The 19,017-nt window shown below is 50.3% G+C and overlaps 2 protein-coding genes across 2 annotated transcripts in view; one reads left to right on the top strand and one right to left on the bottom strand.

Moving 5' to 3' along the window:
- Positions 1-994: 994 nt before the first annotated feature.
- On the top strand, positions 995-6,424 carry PLEKHJ1 (pleckstrin homology domain containing J1; the record flags this gene model as incomplete). The annotated part of the gene is made up of 6 exons (XM_082011005.1): positions 995-1,094; positions 2,088-2,155; positions 3,867-3,933; positions 5,347-5,437; positions 5,635-5,698; positions 6,359-6,424. The coding sequence occupies exons 1-6, from the start codon at positions 1,001-1,003 to the stop codon at positions 6,422-6,424; spliced, it is 450 nt and encodes a 149-aa protein (XP_081867131.1). The 5' UTR covers positions 995-1,000.
- Positions 6,425-17,960: 11,536 nt separating this feature from the next.
- The window catches only part of DOT1L (DOT1 like histone lysine methyltransferase), a gene marked incomplete at its 5' end in the record, with an annotated part of 71,035 nt that continues 69,978 nt past the window's right edge, over positions 17,961-19,017 (bottom strand). The window contains one exon of the mRNA XM_082011111.1: positions 17,961-18,375. Coding sequence (XP_081867237.1) covers positions 18,368-18,375 — 8 coding nt within the window. The 3' untranslated portion in view covers positions 17,961-18,367. The remainder of the gene's footprint in view (positions 18,376-19,017) is intronic.

The raw sequence follows: 19,017 nt of genomic DNA, 5'->3' as shown, positions 1-19,017 counted from the left end.
ACCAGTGACTTCCCCCAGGACTCCTGACCTGGAGCGTCCAACTCTCCACCTTGATAGCGAACAGCCCCAGAACCTGCTGCGGGCCAAAGCCCCTCTCCACCACCAAGGTTCAGCACTGCCCCACCACCTCAATGCCCCTCCACCCAGCCCCAAACCCTCTGCAAGGGTCAGAGCTCCCCCCCAGTCCCCTTGGCAAGGTCAGGGCCTCTGCACACTGTCCCTAAGCCCCAAGTGAGGTCTCAGAGTCCCCCTTCCCTCAGCACGGGCCACAGCCCCCCCTCACGTCCCCACACACATACAGGCACCCCCAACAAGGGTAAGACCTTTGCAGGAATGCCACAGAGACCCCCAGCCCCTCAGCAAGAGTAAAACTCCCCCTCAAACGCCTCCCAGCAAGGGTCAACCCCCCTCAAACACCCTCCAGGCCCTCAGCAAGGGTCAAAGCCCCCCCCAGATGCTCCCCAGTAAGCATCAAAGCCCCTCTCAAACATCCCCAGCCCCTCAGCAAGGGCCAGAGCCCCCTCGAACACCCTCCAACCCCTGAGCAAGGGTCAAAGCACCCCCGCAAAGGTCGAAGGCCTCCTCAGTACCTCAGCAAGGTTCAAATTCCCCCTCAAACACCCCCAGGACCTCAGCACGGATCAACACCCCCTCCCCCAAAACACCCCCCAGCCCCTCAGCAAGGGTCACACACACTCACCCCCGCCCCCGCCCCCGCCCCTCAAGTAGAATCAAGGCCCCACACGCCCTGCTCCCCCCCAGCACGGACCCCCCCACCCCCCGACCAGGCCCCAGCTTCCCCTCAGCCCCCCCCCCCCCCGGCCCGTACCGGCGCCCGCAGCCCCACGCCCCGCTCCCGCGCCGCGCATGCGCGCTGCCCCCCGCCACTTCCGGCTTCCGGCACGAGCGCTTCCGGGGCGCGCGGGAGCGCTTCCGGGGCGCGGGCGGCGGGCGCGGCCGGGGCGATGGGGCAGCCGTAGGCGGCGGGGGGGGCCTCGCCATGCGGTACAACGAGCGGGAGCTGCTGTCCCTGGCCCGGCAGCCCGCCGAGAAGGCCGCGGAGATCTTGATGCGGGTGCCCAAGAAGGGGAGCGGTGAGGGGGGGCTGGGAAGGGCTGAGGGGAGGGGCTGGCGGCGGCTGGTGAGAGTGTGGGGCAGGGCCGGGGGTAGCTGGAGGGCCAGCACTGGAGTTGCTGGGGGACAGGACTAAAAGGGGAGAGGGACTGGGAGAACTGGGCGCCCTGGGGCAGGACTGGGAAACGGCGAGTAGGACTAGGCCAGGACTGGGAGTACTGGGTGGGAGGTAGTACTGGCTGTATTGGGTGGGCAGGAGTAGGGCAGAACTGGGGGTATTGGGAGGCACAGCCGGGAATATACTGGTGTGTAGGACTGGGGAGCACGAGTGGCAGCATCTAGTCTGGGGTGTACAGGATCGGGGGGGGGGTAGAGGGGGAGGTGCTGTGTCTGGACTGGGAGCCTGGACTGGAGAGATGGGGTGCAGCTGGGGGCAGCGTGGCTGGGAGGGGCCACGAGGGGCCAGGGGATCGGAGGAAGTGTCTCTTTCCTGAAATCTCGCAGCAAATTTCCTTGCAAACCAGCACTGGAGTATGAGTGTTAAAGAAACTCTCTCCCTTGTCCTGGGCCTTTCCTCCACCCAAGGACCTGCAGCGTCTGGGGGGCTTTGTCCCTTAGAGGTGACGTCTGTGCTGGCAGCCCCAGGCAGGGGCTCCGCCGGGACTCGGAGCATTCCCTGGGGGTGGCTGAGGTCCCATCGGTCAGGCGGCCGCATCATGTGTGTGTCAGTGACGCGGTGCCGTGGGCTCTGTCTGCCCAGAAGCCACTCGAGAAGCTGCAAAGTGACTTTGTCACCCTGTGGCTGTGGTTCAGCCGAGGGCAGCACAGCAGGGTCAATGCAGAGAGTGCCCTTCTGGAGCCGGTGGGGTGCCACGAGCTCCTCTAGGCTCTTCCCCATAGGTTTGGTTGAATGGGTGCCGTGCTGGGTGCTGGCAGGGGTGGAAGGGGCTTCCCTCTGCCCGTGTGCTGGCTGGCTTGGCCATTCCACCCACCTGAACACTTTTTCTTTGCAGTGTTAAAGAAACGCCTCGTGAAGCTTGTTGTCAACTTTCTCTTCTACTTCCGGACAGACGAAGCAGAGGTATGGAATCTGATGTTGTTGCTGTTGTTTGTTTTCCTCCCTCTCTCTTCTTTTTCTGTGAATTGATTGTGTGAACTTTGTAAAATGGTACGGCGCTAGGCTGCCAGAGCCAGGACAGAGCACCCACATTTCCTGTTCCATCAACTCAGCAAAAACTCATAGGGGTGAGAACAGCACTGCCATCTACCCACAACCAGGTGCAGCTCCTGTGAGCTTGGAACAAATCTTTTAAACATAATCACTGCCCCAAAACTGCCAAATGTGGAGTCTGTAATGTTTGTTTGTAGGACTGTGCCTTATCGTGCCAAACTGTGAGGGAAGCTTATGTTTTGCTCTCCTGGGAAAAGAATTAGCATTGTTTCTTTTTTTTTTTGCCAGGAATTTTACTTGTGTACAGTGCTCACTGTTATTGGGAAACTTATGTGGCCACGCCCTGTCACTATTGTTATTTTGGGCCTACAGAAGCCCTCTTTGGGTCCAGAAAAAAAGAGATGAGGGACAGAACCTTTGGGTTCTGTTTCCGGCTTTGCCGCTGCTGAGATCTGGTTATTTTTAATGAACCCCTTGCTAACTGTTGCTAAAGAGTTTTTGGTTGGAAAATGAATATAAAAGTAATCTTAATAATGTGTGTGAAGAAAGGTGCTGTGTGCATGCTGGTGCTACAAACAAAGGGACTGGAAAGCTTTTAGTGGCATTTTTAGACCATCATAAATATTTTACTCTGGTAACGGCTGAGCTCCTGTTTTCAGAGATACTCTCTTCTCCTTTCTGCTGAAGTGCAGTTGCTAATCGCCGCTTCACTAGCGCTGCAGTCGCAGTTCTCTGGGTAGAGCCGAGACTCTGAGCGGTCGCTCCGGCACGTGTCTGTGTGTAAAGATGCAGCTGTGGCTCCTGCACTGGTGTAGTACAAGGCTCTGAGGACACAACACGTCCCTTTTGCTGGTGCTCTGCTGTTGCCTTTTCTGGTGCTTATCTGTAAGCACTTGTGAGTGTTCCAATGGAAGGGGAGAGGATGTTCTTGAATGGATCAAATATAGTTCAGCACATGGGTGGAGGGTGCTAATGTAAAACCGATGTGCCAGAAATACAGACTAAAACAGGTTTTTCAGTATTGTCCCTGCTGCCTTATTTGCCTCTCTAGTTTTGTGTAACTTGGACAAAAGAATTCACTTGTGGACTGCTTTTGTTTGTGGCTTGTATCACCCTTTGGTTCTCATGTCCTTGCTTAGTGTGCACTGGCGAGCAAATAGGACCTACCGTTTGTCTCTGTATCCTGAGCTGTTCTAGTTCATCAACATGCTCTTCTTAACCTCTTGCAAGGCTTGAGGACTGCCCTTACGAAGTCTGATGCAAACTGTTTTGTGTGTCATGTTAAATATTTCATACTCATTTGATTTACTGAACAAGGAAGTAAATTTCTTCACTGCCTTCGCATCACAGAAAAAAATGCTAAAGTCCAGGCTGAGTCTGAGTAAGTAGAAATGTTTAACACCTAATTAATTCGTGCAAAGTGTTGCAGGTAAGACTAGCATAATGAAACGTGTCAGCAGACACAAAAAGGTCGATTAAAAGAACATGGCACGTTCATGCAATTAGACTGAATTACTTTAAAAGTAGCACCAGGTTATGAAACCCATTTAAAAGGCAAACTCAGACCCCTGTCGCACTGGTGGATGATGTGGGTTAAACCCTCTCTCCGGGTCTTTTCCAGCCCATTGGAGCTCTGCTGCTGGAGCACTGCAGGATCACCAAAGAGGAGGAGAATGTCTTCTCAATCAGTGAGTTCTGCATGCATGTTCACCGTATGGCAAATAGTGCTACGTGAAAAGAAACTTTCTGCTGCTTTTCCCTCTGTTTCTCTGGTAACAGTGGGGTTAGTGCTGCTCAGCCCTTCTCCTCGTCGGCTGCCAGCTGTTGCTCTGGCGTCGCCGTGCCCCATCCTGAGGACAGCAGTATTTCAATTGCTGGCTGAAACAGTCTGTGATTTGCACAGCTGCATGTGAGGAGAGAAACAGCAACAATAGACAGACCATGGCTTAGTGCATGTGGAAATCCAGGAGGGTTTGGTATTGACAGATTGTTGCTTCTGTGCTATTGCATTTTATCAAAAAAAAGTGAGCCTCAGATAAACCATCTGTCGGGCTAATGTAGCACCAATCCTCCCACCACGCTGTTTGTCCTTGTGTTGATAGCCATGGCTCCAGCTGGCTCGTGGTGTGTCGTCCTTTGTAAGCAGCCTTTCATCCAACAACTAATCATTGTGCGAGAGGTATGTGGCGAAAATAACAGGATGTTTCTCCAAGGACATCTCCGTATCTTTTGGCCTGGTTGTCGGGCACAGCTGCTTTTCTGCACAGAACCTTGTCTCCTCTTTTAGCCAGGAGAGGTGGTGGTCTCAGTGTCTCCAAAGGACCCTCAAACAGTCTGAACATACCGATCTCTCTAAGCACCACGCTCTGAATTTCTGGGGGTTTAAGACTGTCGGGAGCCCTGGTGAATGAGGATTCCTGAGAAAAGCGTTAAAACCGATGTCCCCGCATAGCAGCCCTGAGGGGTTTGATGCAGTCTGACCCAGTTATTTCGCAGCAGCAGCCTAGATCTCTGTGGACTGTGTATTAAAGAGCAGAGCTCTGGGGACAATGTAATTAATTAGATGTCCTGATTCTGTCTTGGTAAAGAACTGGAGTTGCATGGGGACTTGCTTTCCACTGTGCACAGTACCAAATTCCCCAAAGCCTCAAGCAAAGAAAGGTCACTGCCTTCTCCGAGTGCGATTCAATTCCTCAGATGGCTGCCCTCTGCATATATCAAAATCACTTCCTCAGGGCCATTTTACACCTTATTACTAAATTTCTGGTGACTGTTTGCAAGGAGGCTCAGGGAGTTTCAGTCCCAAATCTGGCCACATTGGTCTGGTTCAGGTCCGAGCTCTCGCTCTTTCCTCTCTGAAGTCTTTGGCTGCTGTAAGCTGACGAATGCTATAGGCCGCTGCTCCAGGCTGGCCGGGAGCCATCCAGGGTAAGGGAAGAGGGGACAGAGGCCTGGATTACCAGCTTGTTCACAGATCACCTTTGTTGAACAGAGGTGCTAATTGTGGCCTGGCAGAGTCTGGCTGTTGCTGGGGAGGGAGACAGGAGAGCACAGGCAGCTCTGCCAGGACCTCCCTTAAGCCCTCTCCTTATCCCTGGCAGGTTTCATTGAGGAGCCGGAGAGAAAATACTGCTTTGAATGTGACAGTGGAGAGCAGTGTCAGGAGTGGATTGAGGCACTCAAACGAGCCAGGTAAGATGAGCCACTCGTGCAAGGTCTGCGTTGTATGCTCTCTGCTGTTCATTTTCTGGGATCAGCTTGTGGTGAACCCAGGGAGGAAAGTGGTCGTCTCCTCCCGAGCAAGCTTCCCTTCAGCTCTAAATAGCATCTGAAACTTCTCCACATCCTTTTCTGCTCAGCCTGCCACATGGTCTGTTCCTGTCTTACAGCTATGAGTTCATGAGGAGGAGCTTGATTTTCTACCGGAATGAGATCCAGAAAATGACAGGGAAGGTGAGTCCCTTGAAGTCAGCTTGTCACGTGGTGACCTGTGGGTTTGGACTGGAGCAGGGGCTGGTGATCTCGGGTGTTGCTGCCAACTGTCCTGCACAAGGCTCTTTTCTGCCCTGTGTATGAAGGAGGTCCGTAGTAAGCCAGTTCCTGAAGCCATGGTCTCAACAGCCAGACCTGAGAGTCTTCCTCTGCTGAGCAGCCTGTGTTGTCATGCTTGGCTCTGGCTCTCATACTCGCCCTCTTCCACTGGCAGAGCAGCCCAAGGTTTGTAGCCAGACTCCCACTGGTTCTCTGGGGGAGTTCACAGGCAGCCCTGGCCAGATCAGAGCGTATGTGGCGTGAGATGCTGCTCAGACCTCTGCCAGGCTCCTCGGAGCATCCCTGCTTGAGGTGGCTGTGGCTTACCCATGCGCTCCTGTGCCAGCAGGGACTGAATATGGCGCATGAACCTTGGTTATCTGCTGTGTCCTACCTGCAGCCTGCTTGACTTTCTGTACCATGAACAGCAGCCAGGGGATGGACTGGGGAAAATCCAGCATATGACTGGAATCAGCGCCCAGCCCAGCATCGTGCCAGACTGTGGACTGGTTGAGGTACCGTCCTGCTGGCCTCCTCCCTTGTCTACGTCTTACTGGTGCCTTCCCTGTGCTCTTGCTGCAGGACCCCCTGGAGCAGTATGGGATCTCCGAGGAAGCCCGCTTCCAGCTGGGAACACGCAAGCAATAATCCCCTCGCCTGGGCTGAACTAGCTTCTGGCCCTGGGCTTGCCCCGGAGGGTCACCCCCACACACACAACCCCCCCAGGAAGAACAGCAGCAATTCCGCACAGCGGTGACCAAGTGACTTTTTAATTTATTAGCCAAATAATTTTGTATGATTTTTTTTAAAAGGAATTCATTGCACATTCCCACTTGCCCCAGCTGTGGAGGCAGCTAGTCTTAACTGCTCCCTTGCAGACTGTGCCCTTGAGCTGACACGGCATTGCTGCGGTGCTGGGAGTAAAACCACCCTGGCTCCTAGCGAGAGCAGAGGCGGCAGGGACTGAACAGAGCTCCGAGCACCTGGAGCTCCTGGGACAGGCCCTGAGGCAGCTCTAGCCCACCTCTTCCTCCCTGCATGGAGCTACTTGGCTTTTCTGGCTCAGAGTCTTCCTGCAGTCTCCAAGGGAGCCATCAAGGGTTTTTTGCTGCAAGAGGATGCTCCAGCCGATTGCATGTCTCTGCTTGCAGGGTTAACCCTGTCATGCCCTCTCCAGTTCATTGCAAAGCCCTTTTGGGTGCTGAGACCTGCTAGCAGAGCCTGCTGGCCAAGCTGTTGCATGAGGAGGAGCAGGAAGCCTTCCGTTAACATGGGGAGTGCTCAGCCACAGCTCCAGCTGGCAGGAAGGGGGCATCCCTGTCCAGGCAGCAGTGTCTCTGCAGCCACTAGCACCTGCCTTTTGGGGTTGTTTTCTTCTTTTCCCTTCTCCGAGCAGGTGGTGCAAGTTCCTAGAGGCCTGATGAAGCCCATGCTACAGCCTGTTAGAGCACTCTCACAAACGCATTAGTGAGCAAAGCTGCAAAGCACAGGGGAGCGAAGACAGGGCTGTGTCGTGATCCTGCCTCCCTCTGCAGTGCTGTGGGCTGGGCTAAGCTGTGCAGTTACTCAGCTTCCCGGAGAGGAAAGCCAGATGGAGGGGTTTGTACAGACTGGAACTGCTCCGCTTTGGCTGGATGTTTGAGCTCCTGGGCACGCAGAAGTTAAGCCCAGGGAGCATTAACACTTCTGTTCCCTGAGCCATTGCTGCAGCTTTTCTCCCCTTTGTGAGTATTTAAAGACCAGAAAACTGTGCCAAGGTCACAGCGAGCTGCCAGGGAACAAGGGTGGCCTTCCCTGGGGCTCCTGTAATGAAGAGAAAAGCATTAAGGAAGATCTCTGCTTGAGGCTCTGCACCTTCAGCCATCACTCTGGCTGCAGGCAGGAAAATGGCCAGAGATGAGGGCTGGAAAGATGCTCCCCCCACCTGCACCCGGGGCTGCAGGACGTCCAGTTTCCTGACTCCTGCAGCAGCAGAGGACACAGCCAGCTGCAGTATTGCAACTGGACCAGGAAAAACTCCAGGAAAGGCCCTTGGGAAGGTCCCAGGTAACATTGTCAGCCAGTTGGTGACAGAAGGAACTCGACTCACCGCTGGGGCAGGTGAACGCAGCACAAGGGCTTGGCCTGAGCCTTGGAGGTTGGCAACTCTGGGCTTTGTTCCACCCGGCTAGCAGGAAGGCTGCTCTGCAGCTAACCAGCATGTGGTGAGCGAGGTGGGGGAGAGGAGCCTGTGCTGTGATCAGGGCTCGAAGGGAAGTTTTGGGTCTCTTCCTCTTTGGCTGGGAATTAACGCTGAACCAAGAGCCCATATTGCAAGCTTTAGTGGCCTGGCTGCCCCTATTTACCTCATGCTGCTGGGTACCAGGAGAGTGGCAGATGTCACCAATGCTTTACTTTTAACCTCAAAGCCAAGATTTTTCCTTTCCTTCCCCAGATACTCCCTTTCCCTTCAATCATTCCAGGTGCTTGCTCCAGAAATTACCAAAATAAGCAGAGGGGCAGCTGTCCTGCATAATAAGCTGAGGGCATGACAGGGTGGAAGCAGGAAATAGGGTGGATTTGAAGACAGATGGTGACTCGTGGAAGCAGCAATGAGGGATTAAAAGCCGGAGCATACAAGAGCTTTTGCTTTAGGGAATTAGTGTCCTCAGATGACTTAAAAGTGCATTTTAATCCTCACAAGCTTACTCTGCTTTACCTCAGTGCAGGGGTATGTTCCTGACATGCTGACGGGGTATGTAGCAGCTTTACTTACTGTGAAAAAAGAGACTCCTCTGTCTGGTCACTCGAGAGAGGACGGACGTGCCTCAGGCTCAGCAGCAGGATAACCAGAGCTGTGCTGCAGCCCCCGTCTTCTGTAGTGCGGGCTGAGCAGAGCAGACGTGGGCTCCCCCACCACAGGTACCGCAGCTCTCTGGCTTCGGCATTGCTGTGCCAGCAGCGGGTGCTTCTGCAGCTCCTGGCAGCCAGTTTCAGAGGCAGAATGTCCACGTCCAAACTCAACTCCTCAAGGTTCAGCATGAGCGAATTCTTCAATACGCAAAGTCAACCCATATATAAATAAAACCCCAGGAATTCTGCCAACGTTCAGTCATTTCTAGCAAATGAAATTCTAGTGCTACAGCAAGGCTCACCTCTCTTCTGCCAGCCACCTTCAGTAGCTGACAGTTCTCAACTGTGTGCTAGTGTCCTCCCTTACACGCCTTTCAGAAGGTAGAGCTGGCACCCACCATCTTCACTGTACATAAAATGGGCATTTTATTTAGATGTTAAGGGGAACAGTTGGGTGAGCAAGAGAGAATCCCAACGCTTATTTAAGAGGCAACAATGACATTTCTTAACTGAATGTAAGACAAATGCTGTGAAGAGTTACACGGGCCAGTGGCAGGCCCAGTAACTTACTTAGATCAACTTCTAGAAGAGCTCCAGGACACTGGGTTAGGTTTCAGGAGTTAGGGAAGATGGTACTTCTAGGCACTTTGAGATCTGCATCATCTGCTGGTGATTTATAGACAATTGTTCATTTTTCGTACTCTGGTCACTATGCTGTTTGTATTTCAGTGGCCTGTTCCAGTGAGCGCCGTGTACAGGCTACCTGAAAGCGTACTGAAGCCATTTATCTGTTGTACAGTGATCATTTCCAATAAAGACTTGTTTTAATCTTTGTGGCAGTCAGAGCTGTTCTAAGAAACCACAGCCTTGGCTGGGGAGGGGTGGCCGCAGCGAGTCAGGGCCCAGCGCAGCCCCAGGGTGACCGGGCATCTCGCCCGACCACCAGCAGCTCGCGCTAGAGGAGGTGTCGCAGCAGTGGTCGCCGATGCAGGAGCAGCAGCGGATGCACTGAAGAGCCGGTGCCTTCAGTCCCGTGAGAAGGAGCGGTGGGGTGGTTGGAGGTAAGGCGCCCGTTCAGAGCTGCGGATGGCTCCACAATGGGATTTTTAGAGGCTTTTTGCTAGCGGAGCCGAGTGCTTGGCAGTAGCTTGAGTGACAAACGTATTTAGGAAGATGAGCTGGGTCAGACTGGTGCTGCAACATGTTCCCAGCACCTAAAAACCTATCTAGAGCCTTCTCACATTCCACGAGCTGTACAAGTGTTCAGTGAAGCAGGGCCTTCATCGCATTTTAAGAATCCTACAGCGAGTTAGCTTAGAAGGCATTATGGCCATCGCTCCCAACCTTTAAACACAGCGCCTGGCTGATTTCAGTTACACCGGTGAAATTACTGGCTAAAAGGGTAAATAGGAAATGTCACAAGGGTGGGTTTGTAACGTCACTAGTGTGCTAAACCCTGAGAGCTTAACTGTCCTCAGCTTTGCCAGAGCGAAACGCGCTGCCCAGGTCAGGACATGGGGGAGAGAAGCCGGGGCCTGTCCCTGCCTGCGCCGGCTGATAAAGCTGCGGTCCAGAACATCTCGTTTCCTCGGTGGAGGCCGAGCGCCGTCCCCCGCTGACGCCTGTCCTGCTGAAGCAGTGAAACTCCACAACAGTACGGTGTATTAAAATACATACACTTTAATATAAAGACAAAACTTCAAAGCATTGTTTCAATTACAAATCAAGGTAAAGACACAAGAAATTAAGTGGAGGGAGGGGAGAAAAAACTAACTCTTACATTGTGGAGAATTAGAAAGGCAGGGTGGAAATATATATATTATACATACATATATACACACCAGAAGAATTCACGCTACTTCTATGGAAGAATGAAAGGAATGACAGGACAACTTACCAGTATAAAAAAAAAAAAAACCAAAAAAAAGATAAATTAGGGGAAGTTTGAATTTTAAATAATTCAGTTTAATAGGCTAAATTATATAAACTAATTCCTATTCACTAGGAAACATCCCATATCACTGTTCTAAGAAAATGGGTTTTTTAAAAAATCCATTGAAAAACGGATTTTTATTAGTAGTTAAAAGTTTACTAATCAATTCCTGAGCAACAGCAACCTCAAAATCTACTGCTTTCCCCATCAAAGTCCCACTCAGCGAGGGCAGGCTCTCACTCCTAAAAAGTTTAAGTAGAACAGAGACCTAAAAAGTTGTTTAATTTGAAACTGATCGCTTAAAAGATTAATAGGTTAAAAAAGCCAAGCAGGATGAATCAACCCATTCCACCTTTTCCTCCTAACTCCAGAAACAAGACCTTGCTAAAGAATGATTTGACTTGCACCAGAAAAGCAACCAGATGTACCTTGACAAAAACAAAGGATCACAAACTTGAGAACTTCAGGGTTAGCATCATAAAATTTTGAATTTTAAGACGTGATTTTGTTTTTAAACTATCAAAACTTAAGAAACCTCCTCAGAAAGAGGGTCGCAAACAGCAAATATACTGGAGAAGTTATTTCCCATTTTTTTGTCTCAGGTTTAAACCCTGAAGTTCACAATAATAGCATCTTTTATTGCAATATTCAGTCTAAATAGATATATATATTTATAATGCATAAGGATAAATAAAATATGGCACAACATTTTTAAAACCGGTTATCCATCTTTTAGTGAAAACCTGATATGCAAGTTACGGAAATGTCGGAGCAAAAAAAGGTGGAAAAAATCTTTAACAGCCATTAAACTTCAAATACTCGTACACTGACTACACATCTGTGCTTCCAAAAAATCCAATTCTTGTGATTTTTCCTCAGTACTGCAAAGATAGTTCACAAAAACACTGTCTAGTTTCTTCTCCCCAAACTGTGATTTTAAGATACATTATTGTTGGTTTGCAGTCCACTGTACAACTTCCATTCCTTAACTGAAGAAATCACCGTTTAGAGCTCCCAATGCTTAATCCTCTTTATGCTTTTGGCTCAGGCAAAACAACAAAAGCAGAATTTTTCAAGACAGTCACCTGCGTGAGGTGGGATAACTCCCTCCAAGAAAAAAAAAAAAAAATGCATCAATCATCTTCAGGTTTCCACACCCTGTATTGAAAGGTCTGATTTCAACACAGAAAGCAAATGGGTTACACACGGGACTTGATCAACCAGAGCCGCCTCAACGTCGGCACTAGGACAAAGCTACCAAGCCCTAAGGAACGGCTCTTCTGCAAGCAGCACCTGCCATCGGCACCAGCCGGCTCCAGCGAGCGAGGGACGGCGACCCCGGGCTGGGGACGCGCGTGGGTGTTACGAGTGCTCAGAGGTGATAGCACCAACTCCAGACCCGGCCGAGGAAAGGCCACGGGGCAGTCTGAGCCGGGAGGGGAGTCATGATCAGCAGCTTGAAAACAAGCTCCCAGCACTGGAAGTCTCCTCTTCCAGCAATGCGGCAAAACCTTGAGCGGGGCAGGGAACCGCACGCCCTTTTCTAGCGTCGAGGCCCAATCCCGCAAACCTCCCAGGTCTGCAGGGCTGGACCCGGACACGTGCTTCGTTCTGCAGAGCCATCCTGCTGCCTACAGCGACACCACTGTTGGGGAACACCTTGTGCCAGCAATGAGGGCACAGGTCCCACAGGTCCTCGTGCGAGGGCCACCGATGCATCCACAGGAGTCACAAAGAGGTGGGCCCTCTGAAAAACTCGGAGGAAATGAAAGCGTATGCTGGCCCTCAAACTGCTCACAGTGACTGTGTCCCACAAAAAACCATCACCTGAACGAGAGCCAAGTCCACCCTGCTGCAGATACCAGCTCTGCATCCGCTGATGCTCTCCCCCACGATGCAATCGCACAGCCTCTCCTCTGCTTGGACTCTCTTCCAAGTGGAAAAATAATGGGTGCGGGGAGCAGATGCTGCTTTCCAAATACACAATCCTAGCAAGAATCAAACCACGCAGGTCCCTGGAAGCAACCCCAAGCTGCCTGTCCATGTCCTCATCACTCCAGAATAAAAGACCTTCTCCTGGGAAGGGAAGCCCAGCAGTAGGGGAAGACACAGCCTCCTCTGCAGGAAAGGCTGGGATGAGACAGAACCTGATCACCACGGGGAGTAAATCTGCCGTGGTGCGGAGCACCCGACCTGCAAACGCTGTTGTAGCCCCACTGCATTCGGTATGAATCTGCGCTGCAACAAAAGCAGGCAGGGCAGATCTGGCTTACAGCCATCTCCTTCCTGCTCACACCCCTCCCATTTATTTTCTGAGGCAAAGCAACTATCCCAGATATGTCTGTAAAGAGAAGTGTCACCAACGCCTCTCAGAAGGAAACTTGTCCCCAGCAGGGTGAAGGCAGGCATCTACACGCAGCCACACACCTGACCATGCTGCACCGAGCCACGCAGTCAACCCTGACCAGCCACGATGGCCAAGCAGCATTGAAGCAATGCTCCATTTTGAGATGTTTAAGTCAGATGCAACAGAAGAGCTTATCAAGCCTGAAACCCATCTGCACAGCAGATTTCAAATGAAGAAGTTACTTCCTTGGGTATTAAGTTTGACTAAAGAAAGAAAAAAGCTGTTCAACGCTTTGACGTGAGGCTAAGTAACTGAGTGTGACAAACAGTTGGGCAAGTTTCAGGCTGAGGAGTCTCAAGTCCTGGGGATTTGAAAGCTCTTGATTCACAAAACCTGTGACTCGCAGATCCCTTCACAATCAAGTGATGCAACCTACCTGCCTGGGGTACTTCAATGACTGTCAGTGAAGATTCAGACCCTACAAGCTCACCTTCATCCCCACATGCCCATCCCACCAGAAAGTCCTGGCACAGGGGAAATTCAGGCTTCATAACCAGGCTGAGCCCACACACAGAGCCAAGCCAAACCCCAGCCAACGGCACGGTGAGCGCAAACCATGTGCTAAAAGACAAAGCAGCTATCACCACGAGGAAGGAAGGAAATGGGATGGAAGCACAGGAAAATATTTCTAATATTTCTACATTTGTCTGGCCAAGGAGATGCCCGAGTTCCTGCTATTAGAAGAAACTGGTCAGAGGTGGTGCTCTGTCTCTAAACGTCAGGTACATTGAGGACACGCTGCACTCCCTGTTGTTGGCAGTTTCCCCAAAAAGCAGCTTCCCCCTTCATCTCTCTCCCATTGCATCCACTACCTGAACTAAGAGAGGTGAAGATGCTTGCCATCATTATGGTTGTCCAGATCCACACCTTCCTAACGGCAACAGCCTCGTTTGCACCAAAACGAGAGGCAATGCAGGGACAGCTCGACTTCTCCGTCATCCGGCACACCAGAAACCAAGCCTCTACATCTTCCAGCCACTTTCTCCCTCAGCTACATGAGAAGCAGAGAAAACTGACTGCTGGGTGCCCCATGCACCCCTGGCTAATGGAAGAATTGTTGCTGAATGACTAATCAGCAGAAAACAGCGAGTTTAGGTTTAGTGCTTTTGGAGCATTCCCAGTTTCACAGCACAGTGGGTCTCAGTGGACTGAACCCGGCAAGCGCAAGCCAGAGGTAGCAAATCACCAAAAAAGGAAGAGCGTGCAAGGCTTGTTCCCCACGGCTGACATTTAGCAGCGGGGCACAGGTTTTGCTCAGCACAACGCTCAGGAAGTTCCATTTTTTTTTGGCAATGTATGTGCTACAAGATGTATTTTAGCTTCCTGACGAGTTCCTCACTGGCAGCAGTGGCGTGGAGGAGAAGGAACATGTGTGACAGCCATGAAATGACTGGACCCGGCAGGATGTGGTCACACAAATGGAATTCCTTTTTGGAACTGGCTGTTTGGCTTTGATTACTCAAAAGTATTTCCAATTATTGAAAGCAGCTTTCAGACCTCTGGCACAGCACTCCTACGATAGGGTCACAAGGGTCTTATTCTTGCAGCCATATGTAACATCTCAAAGAGCTATTCCTTCAGCAACCCTATGGCATGGTGAACGCTCTCCCCGTTTTGCAGACAGAGGAGAAACAAGCTGAACTTGCCCGAGATTATGGCAAAGCGATAAAAGATCAGGGCGTGGTGAAGACAACACCACAAATCTCTTGGCAACATCTCCCAGCTAACACAATATTAAGACATCAGTCCAAAACCTGCACTCGCCTGGCTTCCCATCCCACACTGCTCCCTACAAGCTTTAGCTTATCAGGCACCTTCCTGGAAGCGCATCTCAAAGATTTAGATTAGAGCTGCCACACAAGTGAAATGCATTGCCATTGCACAACACATTACAAGGTGAAGGTGCCGATGGTGCCAGGCATGGGTGGAAGACACTGGCAAGGCTAGAGCAGCTCTGGACTCCTGCAGCAGGAGCTGCCAAGGTGGAAACACCAGGTCACTGGGAATGACAGCACAGAGGTGATGCAGAGGTAGATGAAGGCGAGGTCCCAACGGGCCCCAGGAAGCTGAAGCAGATGCTCAGCAGGTCAGCCAGCAGTCTGAATCCTTTTCAGGTATATCCCAACTATGCGTTTAGTCCTGGGTCAGTGTCTGGTTTCCTTTGGCCTTCCCGGACAATGGCTGGAGAGTCACAGACTCTAAAATGCTGGGTAATTGAAAACGTCTTTGTAGGACACGTGGGCTCAGTGACAGTGAGCAGGCTTCTGCTGCTGCTTTCCAGTGCCTGCTCGTGAGCGAGTCCTGCAGTAGACACTGGCTGGCTACTGATCACCAAAGCACCTGCTACTGCAGGCGACACTGAAGGACAGAGAGGGTTTTCCACAGCACCCACTGGAGAGCAAATGACAAACTCCGTGCCTGGGGAGTTTGACCCTGCTCCAAAGGGTCATACAAACACAGAATCAAAGAACTTTTAAGATCATCAAGTCCAACCATAAACCTAACACTGCCAAGTCCACCACTAAACCTTGTCTGACAGTTCTGTCTTGCTCACCAGACACCGATTCCTGAAATGCTGTGAACCTCAGAGCAAAGTCATTCCCACAACAAGGGTTTGGCTATCTTCTTCAGCCAAGGAGTGCCAGGAGCCAGCTGGGCGACACAGGCCTCAAGCAGGTGTTGGAAAGCACAGCAGGTTCGACAGAGCTCTGCGAGTCCGTTCCTTCTCCAAATGGGCATCTTTGCGTGTGTCTTGTGAGCACCTCGGGTATGAGCACAGGCAAATCCTCCCCATACAGAACAAGTGATGGCAGCCGAGTTCCCCTGCTGGATGTCTTCTGTGGTTTGAGATGAAGGTGGGCACAAAAGGTCCAAGGAACAGGGCATCTTGGTCCCTTTCTGAAAAGGCTCTGATAAAAGCAGAGTGATTAAAAGCTTCTACCTTTATTTCCTCATCTCTCTCATCAGGGATATAAACAGTAGGGGAGACATGTAATTAAGGCTGCTGCCCCTCCAGCAATTGCTCAGGCACAGCCTACCGTTTTAAAGCTTTCAAAGACCTGAGCACTCTGCCATTTGCTGGGAAGGATGCTAAGGAAACTCTGCAACTTCCAGTTACCCAAGGATCTGGAAGAAGCTGGAACTGCCCAACTCCCAGCTGCAAAACATCTGGGTTACATTGTCTTCCTGGATTCCAGGACATACACTGTGTACGGCTTCTACTAGAAGCTACTGGATGTTTCTCAGCTATCACCCTCTGAGCATTTTTGCCCTTTTCCAGGTTTTCACCTTGCTGTTAATAACTCAGCAGGGCACACCGCTGTCAAGTCCTCTCCCACACGCAAAGCAGAAAACAGTTCCAAAATGTCCCTGATTTCCAGGGCTATCAATCCCTTCCCTTTCCAGTGAAAAAAAAGGCAAAGCTAGATCAACAGTTTCTGCACACAAAGGCTGCCTATGGAAGACACACTTAGGAATCAACAAAATATCTGCACTTTGTCCTAAATCTCTACTAAGATTGCCAGGGATGAGGTACAGAAAAAGGAGCCTGACTGAAGTCTGTAGAGGGTAGGAGCTGCTACGGTACCTCTCCCCCACCGCTCTCTTGAAGACAGCCAGCATGGCACTCACAGCTGTTCCTCCTGGATCCAGGCAGCAGGATAGAGCACACAAGGGCAGAGGTATCTTGCCTACTTCAAACACAGGGGCAGGAGTTAAATGGCTAATGCGTTCAGCCCAGCTTTTTGTGACTGCGGGATGCTCCACCAGGTGGCTGGTAAGGCACGGCTCAAGTCTAAGGTGAATGCCGCATTCCTGGAGGCGGGAGACTCATTGGGGAGCACTGGTGACCCAGAAGGGATTGAAGGACAGCAAGTGCCTCTGACACAGAGCAGTCAGTGCCACCCCTCAGAGTATCGGGGCTAGCAGGCCGATATGTCCCAAAGCCTAAATGGGTTTTTATTCTAGTCATTTTGCTGTTGCAATTCCCTTTCTTTTACTGTAGTTTCCTTTATTGGTGCTTGATCCAGTCTGAACTACAGACCAACGTGATTTCTACTTAATGGATCATCCTTCTCCTCACTTTGTGCACTTAAATAAATAAGTTTTTACAAGCTTACTGTGCATTGTACAATCTAAAAATAAATGAAATAAAGTATATGAAATTTATAATTTTTCATCACATCTCTATAAAATACAGCCGCTGCTCGGAGCGGCACTTTCTGTACACAGAACACCAAGTCACAATACAATTAACTGCACCAGTTTGATAGCGTGGCAGCATGGTAAGCTAGATTGTGGTGTTTTTGTGAACTACCATTTAGACCCACTGAAAGCAAAGAAATACAAAAGCAAAATGTACTTTGTCGATAAATGTACACGGCTAAGCCATTTCTGAATCAAGTATCAAAACCCTACGAACAAAATACATTGTACTTGGAACAAAAACAACAAGCTGAGATAATGTGCTACCTGCACCAGTACAGAAGCACTACGTTCAGTCTTCCCAACGTTGGTAAAAAGGGCCTGACCAATACCAGTGATTATGCACCCTGTTCATATGCCAATGACATCCCAAAACAAGTTACCAGACTAGCTACCAAAATTCACAGTGACTCGAGTGCCACCAGCAACTGCAAATGGCCCAGTGAAGTAGTTTGAACGGGGCAGGACTTTAATTTCTTCTGTTCAAACTGTGCCTGCGTTGGCTGAGCGTGCCTGGGCCACCCCAGGTACTCTAGCTGCCACTCCAGAGGGGAGTACCGAGCTCTTGTTTGTAACGAACACAATTAAAAACCACCCAGTTAACAGAGCGCCTGGCTCAGTTCAAATTAAAACAGAACATTAGATAAAAGACTGCCATTCTGTGTAGCTCACACTGCTGCAAACCAAGAGGATTTTGGTATATGAACAGAGTAAGTTGAATAAATAAACTGCAGACCTTTCTGAGAACTGGGTTTGGCATTGGTCAACCCTCCAAATTCAGCACCACGGGTACAAACTAGAGGCACAGTTCTGACGGATGAAATAGCACCAAGAGGAGGCTCTTTACATCTCTGCTGGTGTGCCAGTCCTTTATTATTCAGAGAATTTAATAATAAGTTGTATTTATGATTCTAGGTGGAATAAAATAAGTCAAAATTGTTTTCACTTTAAAAAAAGATAAATACTTTATCTAAACTATCAACAATACAAACTGGAGCTTTAAGCATTTCTTTTGCCTTTTTTTTTTTTCTTTTTTACTCAGATTCACAGTAAATATTCTTTTCTCTGTTGTTTAGGTCTTTTTATGGTTTTATTTTGTCCAGTAGTAAGAGAGTAGAAACCCCTGCACAGGCCAGGTGAGCACCTTTCAGTGGAAGCCGAGTGAAGTTGGTCCACGTTGTCCTTGCATAGGTCACATTGGGTTGAGGTAGAAATCCTAGTTACCTGCACAACAGGAGGAGAGGAAGAGACTCATCTAAATAAAAGACAAAAATCTACTGTGTGTTAGATGTGTCAATCATTTCTACATTGCTCCAAGACCTTGTTAGCCAACAAAGCAGCAGTAACTCTCGACCCAACCGCAATTAGACAGAAAGGATGCCTCCAAGAGTGACACGCTGCCCCTCCTGGCTATTGCAGTTTTTAAAGCTTTCTGACAGCGTAACCATACTGAACTCTGTTCTCCTGTGACTGATAGCAAGTCAAGGGGGGGGGTGGATCATCAGGAACTCTGAGCACATGTGTTCACACCAAAGTCAATGAAACTGCTCGAATACTGACCTAGGTTCACTACGGTACATCTGTCATACACCATCTCCTGGTAGCATTATTTCTGCTCCTTTGCTCCACAATCCAGCTACCTTTCTCCGTACATCACTTTTGTGCCTTGCTTATTTTGCTCAGAATCTTTTTGTGACAGGGACCATCACATTCGATGGTGTGGTCTAGCCCAATACGACCTCAGTTCCAGGTAAGGCAACTGCGTCTGCAGAAGGCTTCCACACTGTTCTCGCTTGAGTCGCTCATATATACAAAATCCCAAGCTAACCCTCCTCACCCCTTCTCTCCCATCTTGTTTCTACTCAG

The sequence above is a fragment of the Phaethon aethereus genome, assembly GCF_964289735.1.
Source record: "Phaethon aethereus genome assembly, chromosome: 26".
Lineage (NCBI taxonomy): Eukaryota > Metazoa > Chordata > Aves > Phaethontiformes > Phaethontidae > Phaethon > Phaethon aethereus.
The sequence above is the reverse complement of the archived record's forward strand: the minus strand, read 5'-3'. Positions and strand labels throughout refer to the sequence as shown.